General features: G+C 34.4%; 1 protein-coding gene across 1 annotated transcript in view; it reads right to left on the reverse strand.

Moving 5' to 3' along the window:
• Positions 1–4,165: 4,165 nt before the first annotated feature.
• FAM19A2 (family with sequence similarity 19 member A2, C-C motif chemokine like) overlaps positions 4,166–11,843 on the reverse strand; it is a 373,701-nt gene continuing 366,023 nt past the window's right edge. The window contains exon 5 of the mRNA XM_015598408.1: positions 4,166–4,345. Within this exon, the coding sequence (XP_015453894.1) occupies positions 4,166–4,345 (180 nt within the window). The remainder of the gene's footprint in view (positions 4,346–11,843) is intronic.

Consider the following 11,843-nt stretch of genomic DNA (forward strand, 5'->3'; position numbering starts at 1 on the left):
ATTTTCATACCACGGTTTAATTTTCCTTCCTAAGAAAGGCTAGTGCTGGATAGGCCTGAACATTTATTTTAACATTTGGGGAACCAACGGTCATCTGTTTAATACTTTCTCTAGAGTCAGCATTTCTACTAAATGACTTATCTGTTCTATAATTTATTGAAAAATTTAACAACCTAGCGTGATGGAACAGAGAGCATTTCTGTAGCTAATTGATATTTAGGTGTAACTCAGTGTAAGTAACAATGCGGAAGCAGAAAATGGCATATAATCTTTTTAGATTTCTGGAGAGAACTAGAGCATCAAACGTGACTGAGGAGGAAGAGAATTCCTTATTCTGATAAGAGTTTTATACCAGTGTTACTACCTGCTAGCAGTTTTAGAACTTTAGACAAGTCACTTAAAAATCTCTGCATCTCCAGGGTTCATACCTGCCAAGAGAGTCAGTTTAACTCGGTGAACTTCTAATTCCCTTCTAACTTCAAACTACTATGACTTTTCTAAAGAAGCACTAATTCCAGATGAGATAAACTTAGGTAATCAGGACAAAGTTATCAGTGGTGTAACCCCTATGTAGACTTCTTTTTTACAAAAAGCCTACTCATTATATTAGAATGTAGAACTAGTGAGCTTTTACCACAAATACATCTGTCAGTGGCTTCCAGCTTCCTGTGCTGTGCGAATGAAGATCTTAACTGGAAATGAATCTTTTGAACAGATGGACGTGCACTGTTTCTTGGAAATTTGAAAGCTGTACAGTGTGCCTGCCATGAACTCTTCTGTGTGACTCATGAAAACAGATGACTGTTTGCATTGCCATTTATGCACATTCATCTACTCAGAAGCACATCACTGTTTCTCTCTTGATGACATTCACTGTTAGCAAAACAGTCCTTGATTTCAATTTTGGTAGTTAACAAATTCCTCTGGAACATTAAGGAAATTTAAAACTTCCCTTCTCTTCCCCTTTCCCTGCTCCCACCCCCCACCGTACACATCTGTTTATTCCAGTGAAAAATGACCCCAAATATTTCAGATAATTTTGAAAGACATCAGTATAATGAGATTTGTTTCCCTCAGAAATATAAAAAAGTCTTCAAAAAAGGAAAACAGTTATTTTGAATGTTTCAAAGAAATCTGAAGATTTTTAGATATCATTCCATATACCAGTATAGTTAGTACATTTTTAGAGACAGTTGAGATTTTTAATTCAATCGAAAGGTATTTGATATTAGGTTCATTTTTTAGACCTCTCATTTGTAAAGTCATAATTTGAATTGATAGTTTTCATCCACTTTGTCATTAAGCCTTACTTTAAAAGTTTAAATCTGTTCCAGTATCACACTCCAAGAATTTCAGCCTCACTACATGTGAAGGCTAGCAAAAGTAAGCAGTAAAAATTGTGCTTGAAAGCTGAATTTAAGATAGGTGGAGTTTGAGGAGAAGAAGGGCTAAAACTTGGGAGAAACTCATTTTAGTAGCCTAGAGATTACTGAGAGCGACATTTTCTTATAACCTGATCGGTTTGAATTAGAAATAAAAATGGTCTTAGTAACAACGTTTCCTTGAGATACCTGTCTGAATAAAAAATATGTTGCTGTCGCTATGAACAGAACTTAGTATAACTTGTAGAAGATAATGCTAGTACCATGCCAGAACTAGTAATCCTCTCTCCTCTCCATCCCTATCTTTTCCCATAAAATTAGGTTTAGAAATTATTATGTGTGGTAGGTTTTTTTTCAAAGACAAAAAAATCCCTTTCCGTAAGTTGCAAAATTAGAATCCATTTTCTGAAGTATAGAGAAGTATAGTCAGCGATGTTTAATATGTTGGGTGCTTTTATTTTGATCCCCCTTCTATTTCCCAAATATAGTCTTCTCTGGCTTTTTTTTTTTTAAATAATAGTCAAAATTTTTAAATAATAGTCTCAAATTCTCTATGTTGATCAAAATATGAATCTTTATTTCTAATTGCTTAGATGTTGGTATGACATAGCAGATTTAATTATGGAGCAATTTAAATATATAAAGAATGGACCATTAGGTCAGGACACAATCTTCATTTGGTTTATGGAAATTAAGTGAAAGCTTGATGGCTCAATATTTTTCTTGCTAATTTCCAAACTAATAGGCAGGTTGAACAATGACAGAGGTCCACTAATACACCCAGGGTTTTATATTGTCCATTTTCTATTCTTGGGAAAACAATCTGTTAAATTAGAGCCATCCATCATCAATGACAATATTATGTTCACCAATAATGATATATTGGCTATCTGTGGCCCTCATTTCAGTTCAAAGAATGATGCCCCCTTTCTTTTTAACAAATATAATTCAGTGCTTTTCTTTACTGACCACAGGAGCAGTTCTTAGCCTCTGATCCCTAAAGCTGTACCACGTTCATCTTTTCCTCTGAAATCAGGGGCACTTGGAATGCTAATGGTAACTATAAGGAAGAGTAGGTTACAGTTAATCCTGTAACACGATGTACACACCTGCTGCTCTGTGAGAAATAAACCGAGATGAGAGCTCATTTCTGGAGTTGTTTTGAATCTTTACTCCTCAACGAAACTTCTGTCCCTTCCTTAGAATCCGACCAACACTAGGATTCAACACACTAGTGCTCTAATGTGGAGCCAGAATTTTTTTGAGTGTGGAAAAAACAAAAATTGTCATCAGGCACAGCAGAAACCTTCTCTCTCTACTTCTCCATTTGAACTTGAAGAGTTTTACACATTTGCCTAAGGAACAAACACATGTCAGGTACTCCACTGTTCAACAGATTATTACAGGAAGCAAACCTGGGAGAAAGGGAACATTTCAATAAGCATAAAGGGACAGTAAGACAATAACTTCCTTTACCTCCATAAAAGTCACAAAGGGGATAGTTTTGTATCTCTCCTAGAAGATTATAAACTCCGAAATAAAAAATGTTCTCAGAGAAACACATACCCATAAGTGGAACCTAAAACAGCTTTTACAGGAAATTGATGCAAGGATAGTAAGTGTTTCTCATGAATATTTTAGAAAACATTCTGCACAAACTTAAGAAAAAAGTTCATTAAAATCCGGGAAGAAAGTAAACAGAAGCCAACAGACAATCTTTTTAACATAAAAGAGCAAAAGAATTATAGAAACAATATTATATAGTAATATTCAATTAGAATTCAAGGATCTAATATTTACAATCATTCATAGACTTGCCTGAATGTCCACGTGTATAGAAATTTGTAATTTAGTAAAGCATGAACCTAACTCATATACACTTTAATACTGATAAATGAGGCCAAATCATTTAACCAATGTATGGGTCTAGCCATTCATGGGCATTCTTATCTCAAACCAGCTTTGTTGATCTCTGCTCATCAATTATATAATCCTCAACAGTCTGAATGAGATCCATGACATTTTCCAGTTGTAATTTGTGATATATATATAGACTTTCAAAAGATTTTTTAAAATTTCTTTCCAAAAGTATTCCTGATATATATAACATGTACTATTTCAGTTTCCAATATTTGAATAACTTAATGTTTGAGAGTCTAACGTACGAAGAACTAATAGAGTCAAGAGGAGTGACTAGTAATTTAGAAGCAGGTAACGGGGTTTTGATAATATGAATCAAAAAAGATCTCCTACATAAATTTGAGAGCTAGGATAGTTAAAACTAATAGAAAAACTAATCATGTCATAATATAAAGAGCCATTTCCTAGTTTTGAAAAAAACTTGAGTCAGCAATAAGAACAGATCCCTTTCACTGCTAACCTTTGCCTCTCTGTCAAACTATAAGACTAAAATGATGGTATGAGGAAGAGCAGAACTTTTGAATTCTGGTCACCATGTTTACTTGACTTTATCTAGATATGCCAGAGCCAACACAGTCATGACATGAGTCAGTGTCATGACTTGCCATGGACTATTGTGACTGAAGGCAGAAGGATGAAGATGGAGAAAATGTACAGAAGCTTCATACTCTTTAGAAAAAAAAACAAGAAGTAGATGGAGAAATATACCACTTAACATTTCTTAGACTTCCATTTTCTTCACATTGTTCAAAAATGTGCAAAATCTTTGTTCTTAATTTCATATACCCCCACTGAATATTTGGAATGATAACATAAGTTTTATCCATATGTTTTATCTCTAATTAGTTTCTAGACCCTAGTCATCATTTTAATCTGTTCCCAACTCTCTGTCCAACTTTCACTATTTTAATCAAGGCTTTTATTCCATCTGGTTGGTACAGTTGCAATAACCTCTTAATTTGTCCTCCTGATTTGTCTTGTATCTTGTAGTTCTCTTCCTCTTTGCCACCACCATCATGACAAGAAAACCCTATATTAGTGTCCTATTACCAAAAAAAAAAAAAAAGAAAATTCTTTCTGGTTACATAAAATCATCTTCATGATTCAACCTCAACCCACCCAGCTTCATCTCCCCATCTTCCTTTGCCTAAAATACTCTTCTTTCAAACCTCAGAAGAAATGTTACCACTTCATAGTTCATAATCCCTGTGATTCAGCCAGTCAGCACTTTGTCCATACTTCTAAGATATATCTCACCATATTATGATTGTTTATTAACCTGTATATTAAATCATCTTCATGATTCAACCTCAACCCACCCAGCTTCATCTCCCCATCTTCCTTTGCCTAAAATACTCTTCTTTCAAACCTCAGAAGAAATGTTACCACTTCATAGTTCATAATCCCTGTGATTCAGCCAGTCAGCACTTTGTCCATACTTCTAAGATATATCTCACCATATTATGATTGTTTATTAACCTGTATATTTCTCCCACTCAACTATGATATATTGGAAAAAAGAATATTAGCATATATTTTGTTTTGTTGGTGCTGAGCATCATTCCAGGCACATAAATGATACCTAATATTTATTAAGTGAAAGATTGAAACAATAGATAGATGGGTGGATGGATGCACAAATGAACCAATAAAAGAATAAGTGAATTAATATAAAAGGAAAGTGATAATTTCAGGAGAAGGAAAATAAGAGCTACTATTTAGATTCTCCATGAATAGCAAGGGGAATGATTAAGTGACCCAAAAGGTCAGGTCCTCCATTTTTAATTTTTCTAGAATTATTCCCCTGATTCTGTGGTTTCAGTATTGAAATTATAGATATGCATGGGTCTTGACATCAGCTTCACATTCGCACCTTGGATATTTAAATTTATTCTCATTTGGAAAAGGTCTCATTTTTAAAACAAAATTAATTCATGAAAATAATAATGCAAGAGAGTAATAGCAATCTGTGATGCTTTAATTGGTGTTAGCCTAACCACTTGGGATGTGGAAAATGTCCAAATAGATACATCAAGGTTGATTCTGTCATATTCATTACAGTTAATATTTCACATAGAAATTATCCTAATTTTTTAAAAAGTGCACTTCTCTCTTGAGTAATTTTCACACTGCTGCTTAACACTGTCAGGAAAATTTTCTCATGAAATATTCTGTGGTGACAATTATCGTACACCTAGGTATTACATGCTCGCTTGACATCAGGTATGGTAGTACAATGAAATATCAAATTTCTTATAGTGGAACAAAGTGAACAAATACTACAATGACTGATTCACTCCCAAAATAATTTACTCCAGGCACTGTCCTAGGCGTGTGTGGCGGGGGTTGGGGGGAAGACAAAAATCACTGCCCCTGTGAATCTGACAACCTAGAGAGGCAGACAAAATAAGATGCAAGAACTAAAATTTTAAAGTATATTAGGCTGTGATAAGAGAAAAATGTCAAGAGGAAGAGAGGGATTTTTGAGGCAAAGATGTACAATTTTAGTTAGCATAGATAGGGAAGACTTGCTGAGAGAATGAGATGTGCATGCAATCTCTCCCCCTCTCCTTCACACTCTATTCTAAGTTCAGGATGCCCCACACCCTGCATTTTTTTTTTTTAAATATATAGGCTAGTATTTGAAAAGACAAAGAGAAGTTAATATTTGCTTAGCAAAATTCAACAGAATGCATTTTCTAATCTAGATTGGAATGTCAGACAATCAATCCTTCTATTCCTGAGAGAAACCTGGAACCTTCCTTGCCCTTTCTTCCATCTCTCAGATCTTAATTGCTGACATCAGTAGACCACTTAGTGCACATTCCTTTTCTCTTGTAACCCTCAGAATTATTCCGTGATATTTTCCCTGTCTACTATTTACTATTATTAGTTTTTGTTCCTTATTACTATTATCCGTAGTTGACAGTTAAAGAAACTGAAGCTTGGATAAATTAAGTGAAACTTCTCAAAGATGCATATAAGCAGTAGATGATAATCTGGAGAACTGAGATCCCCAATTGTGGGCCTCAACCTTAGTGAAATAGGTCCTGCATATCTGCTTTTTCCATTCATTCATTTGACTAATATTTATTGAGCACATACTAAATGTCATAGGTGTAAGGAAAAAAAGACAAAAATCACTGCCCCTATGAAACTGACATCCTGGAGAGGCAGGCAAAATAAGACGCAATCACTAAAATTTTAACGTATGTTAGGCCGTGATAAGAAAAAAGTCAAGAGGAAAAGAGATTTTTGAGGCAAGGATGTACGATTTAAGTTAGCATAGATAGGAAAGACTTGCTGAGAAAGCGAGATTTCAGTAAAAGCCTATAAGAGATGAGAGCTGGTCAGGCTGATAGCTGGAGGAAGAGCATTTCCCACAGAGGGAATAGCATGTGCAAATGACCCGAGACTAGAAAAAAGAGGGCAATATAGTGGCAGTGAAGTAAGCAAGAGGGGCAGTAGTAGAAAATGAAGTCACAAAGGTTTGTTCATTCTTCTATTCTTTTGTTTATTCAACAAATGTTATTTTTGCTGCTATTTTACTTATTAAGGATAGCTAAACTGGACAAAAGCAGATATTGTCCTTGTTGTCATGAAGGCACACAAAAAGGAACAACACTGTAGTTACCAGAAACACACATAACCTCATACCCTCCTTTCAAAAGCCTCATTCCTGGAAGTTGGAACTGGATAGAGCCTAAATAGACACAAGAGAACACAATGACTTATTTTTATAAGATAAGCCCTGGAAACCATGGTTCTTTCTGTTCAGACAGTGAAGAATAGCAAAGTTTAGGAAAGGAGAGGATAGTGAGTGAGTGTGCGTATGTGTAAGGGATGCAACAGAAATTTTTCCTGGCAAATGTTTTCAGCTGACTGGTAGCAAAGAATTCCTGAACGGATGACTTACATTCACTTATAATCTAGCTAGTTGGAGACATCCCCCAGTATAGAAAAACAGTCTAGAATAAGGTCATTCATCCCTCCACTATAGCTCTTAGCTTTTCCTGTCTAATGAGAAAAGTTTTAAAGGGATGTCCTCTCCACAGAATATTCAGCTGTTCTTGGGATAATGAAGTTCAAGAGAAATGTGAATTCAATCATGAGGAAAAAATACCAAATCTCCACTTTTTAGGGGGTTCTGCAAGGAAGAGATGGAGAAGGACTTAAAGTAATATCTGATGCTGAGAGAAAAGCATGCCTTAGGTGTTACCCCATCCATGGCAGACTGGTTTGAAATGTGTAGCAGAGGGGAAGCCAAAAATTATTTGGTCCATTTAGGCTTGTGCTACTCAAATATTTATTCTCATAACTTGGAGGCTAAATTGCCTGGGTTTAATCCTCCCTCCGTTGCTTATTTAGCTCTGTAACTTTGGGCAACCTCTTCATTTCTCAGTCTCCTTGTATAAAACATGAAGATAACTAAGCCTGGCTCATTGGGTGATGATTGTGAGCATTAAGAGACCTAGCATGTGTTAAATGCTTACAATACTGCTTGACCGTAGTGAGAACTTAATATTATCTTTACTAATTCTAGTAGAAATGGAAGTAGCATGCAAGCACCAATGAAAGTCACTTATTATGTGGTTTCTTCCTGAGAAATTAAATGTTTTTCTCATTAGGAAATGTTCCTCCTTAGCAATAATTTTTGCTGCAAATTCTTCTGTAGTATTAATATCATTATATCAGCTTTCTTTAGGTTAGTGTTTGCATAGTGTATCTTTTCATTATTTTTTATGTTCAGTTTTTATTCTTATAGTTTAGATGAACTTCTCTTAAACAGTATATACACTTGTGTTTTAATCTTTTGATCTGAATTGACAGTTTTGTATTTGCCTTTTAATTGGATCATTTAGTCATTTCCATTTGATATAATCACTGATAAATTTGAGTTAAAATCTACCAAGTACTTTCTATTTATTCCACTTGTTCTAGATTCCTTTTTTCTTCTTTTGCCTTTTTTTGTGCTCCTTCTAACATGGACAATCGCTCCCATGGGTTAAGAAACTCTCAAAACTGAACTAGTCTCTCTTGGTCTTCATCCTCCTCTAGATCCTGGAGCAGTAACTCCTCACTTTTTGTTGACTTTTCAATGCCTCCGACTATTCCATTTTATATGTTGACTTTTCAATGCCTCCGACTATTCCATTTTATATTTTATTAAACTCTTCAGTCTCCTTTAGGAGGAGGGGTAAAAAAGGGGGCACTTTGACAAAATTACTAAATATCCAATATCAAAAAGTGAAAGTCAAGTTGTGTGAGTTCAGTTTTACTGATGAACTTCGTGTTGATTAATCAATCACCAAATTTATGTAATGTGTGAAATTTATCTTTGATATTCTACTCCCATAGTACCTGTGTATTACAATCATGTTTAGATAGAGTCTTCTCTCCAAATTTTCATCTAGAGCTCAAAAAAGAAGCTAATTAGTAGCTTCTTAGACTTAGGGTGACTATATTGTCCAGTTTGCCTAGGATAATCCTGATTTACACATGTTATCCTGACTTCCTATTGGGTTTATCCTGGAAATATGTCCTAGTATGGACAATAAATGCTATCACTCACATAGTTACCCTTATTGTGAAAATTTAATTTTAGTAAATAATTCTTCAATGTTTAAATCTTCAAGCTGTGAATGAATGGCTCTTTAACAGAACTTCAACCACTGAGATAGGCAAAACTGAGCATTCCTTGATGCTTAAAACATTTCTGAAGCTTATTAAATCACATCAAGTTGCTAATAAATTTTCCAGGAAGAGTTCCAAAATATAGCTCTGTACTAACATCTTCAACCTTTCCATCACACAGATGAGACATGGACATTGTAGTGTGAAATACTGAGTATAATATTATGTTAGTGTTGTAATCCAAGGTCATAAACTCTGAGAATCAAATTAAAGCCATAGCACATATATTATCTTTGAGATAAGAGATTTATTATAACAAAGAGGTCAAATAGCCTTCTTACAAAATCTAGATCTATTTGAAAACATTAATTCTCTCAAGTATATGGTTCACTTACTAAGTTTCTTATTCTTTATATTATAATGAAAAATTCCATTATGGTAGAATTTTCCCAGTTTTGCCTAATAGTAAAAATGAAAATTACCTCTGAATTTCAATTTCCCCTATTTTTCTTTTCCTTACTATGAATAAAAAGTTGGCTAGGAAGCAATGTGTCCTACGTATACTCAATGTTTATCTGCTGCTGCTGATGATGGTAAAGAAAATGATGAATTTAAGATTTCCAGAGAAGCAAGCAGTAATTATAAGTAATGGTTAAGAGCATGGGTTATGAATATCATCCAGCCAAGGGCTGATCTTGAGTTGGCTACTAATCTGTGTGACCTGTTATTTCACTACAAAAAAAAAGACCCTCAGTTGTCTTCCTTCTATATGGAAATAATCCCTGTCTCATCACACTACTGTGAAGGTTAAATGCAATAATGCCTGTAGTGAGAATAAAATAAATGGTAACTCTTAAACACCTTCAAAATTACTTAGAAATGAATTTTTTTCAAAAACATAAGTTTATGTACTTATAATTATTCTGAATCCATTGTTGTCATAAAATATTAACTCTAATTATATAAGGCATTTAGTATGAATGTATTTCTGGCTCTTGATACTATGATTGTCCTTTCCAAAGCTATGCATTTCCTGTGAAGTCTGCTTTCTTTTATCACCAAAGGTTATATTAGGGCCAGGATAAATTATAAAGAAAGTATATTATGCACATAAGGTCTAACACAATTTTTTTTATCTCCCATAAGCCAAAAACTTACATATAACACATTTTGTTTGAAATGTACTGAGATTTTAAAAAATCACTTAGTTTTATTTGTTATTCCATAAATAGGAATTATTGGTCTCTGCTAATTGCTGAATATCTATAAACACTTTCTGCATGGTGTTTTTGTGATTTAGTAAGAACATTAATGTTGTATTAGTAATAGCAAAATGGGCAAGGGTAGCTCAGTATTCGATAAAACAGTCCTTTACTGCTGCACCCACTACTTCAAGCTAACCTCATCTTAATTTGATTTGCTACAGGCAAACAATTACCAAAAAAAAAAAAAACAACCCACAAACCTAGTACATAGATCCCAGCATACATCTCTCCCTCTCAAGTTACCAAAACATTTTAACCATAACGGGATATTTCTTTGTGAGGCTGTCTTTGAATTGTACCAGAGGATATAGAAATATCAGTTGAGTAAATGTCTACAATTGCAATGGTCAGGAAAAAAAAATTGCCTCCTTCACTTTGTAGCTCTGATAAGTCCTCAAGAGATGTTGCTGAAAAGCAATGTCTGGTGACTGTAAAGGGGAAACTGTTTCTGCTCCTATAGGATAAACCTGGGAAAAATGCCTTTACAATTGATTCATACGACAGTTCCTACCTGGCCCATCTGTGACGGGAAATTAGAATGACCCAGATCCTGTGACCATTACAGACATGGGAATCCAGTTATTCCATCTCTATGGTTTTTATCTAGGATGAATTTCTGAGGCTAATCCAAAAGGGAATAGTTGCAAACAGACCAACCTTCCAAGTATTTCTGCTTTCTTTTTAAAGGCCTCGTTTATATATGAACATAGGTGGTAAAGGAAATCTTGAGATATCTCTACATTATTTAACAAGACTAACTACTGTGGAATAATAATGTTCATGATTCAGTTATAAATACTTAACAAGCACATATAGTCCTTACATTTGGCCATAAAGTGTTTTAAGTACTTTACAAATATTAACTCATTTAATTCATTTAAAGAAACCGTGGTAGATATATTTATTGTCCCAATCTCACATATGTGCGAATTGAGGGGCATAGATGTAAAGTAACTTGCTGCAGGCCACCAGCTAATAAGTGGCATGGTCAGAATGTGAACCCAAGTAACCTGACTTAAGACTGGTTTCTTAATCATTATACCATCCTTGAAGACATTCTCAACAGAACACATTTCTTACTAAGGCAAATGGGACTCACTGTGATGATGAATGGATGCATGCATGTATGCATGCTCCCAGCAATGTATCCATTGAGAGTGGTTAAGGCAATGGTAATAGAATTCTCGGAACCATTCTGAAGTCTTCAGCAATTTAGGTGTTTTTTGTTTGTTTGTTTTTCATAAAAAAGTCCTGTTAAACATAGATTCTTACTCTCCCAAGAAACAAGGATTTCTTGCTTACGTATTGGGCCAAATACCTACGCATAGAGCTCAATAATGTTTCTTTTTGACTACAGTTCCTAGCTCTGTTCTACATGGTATGACTAAAGAATGAAATTATTTTCTTTGGTGTAATAATAGTTTTTTTGTTTTTTTTTTTAATAAAAATATCCTTTAGTCATAGATGTGTTAGGATGACAACTTTTTTAACTACTTGCATTCCTTACATATCTTCTCAAAAGACTGCCTTTTCCAAACTAACCTGGCATCTCATAGATATGAGGTATGTATCTAAAGAGGTAGGTCAGAATTATGTCAAAACTTCCACTGTAGATAGGACAAGAAAATGTGTAATCTGAAGA

This window comes from Pteropus alecto, unplaced genomic scaffold (genome assembly GCF_000325575.1).
Source record: "Pteropus alecto unplaced genomic scaffold, ASM32557v1 scaffold76, whole genome shotgun sequence".
Taxonomy (NCBI): domain Eukaryota; kingdom Metazoa; phylum Chordata; class Mammalia; order Chiroptera; family Pteropodidae; genus Pteropus; species Pteropus alecto.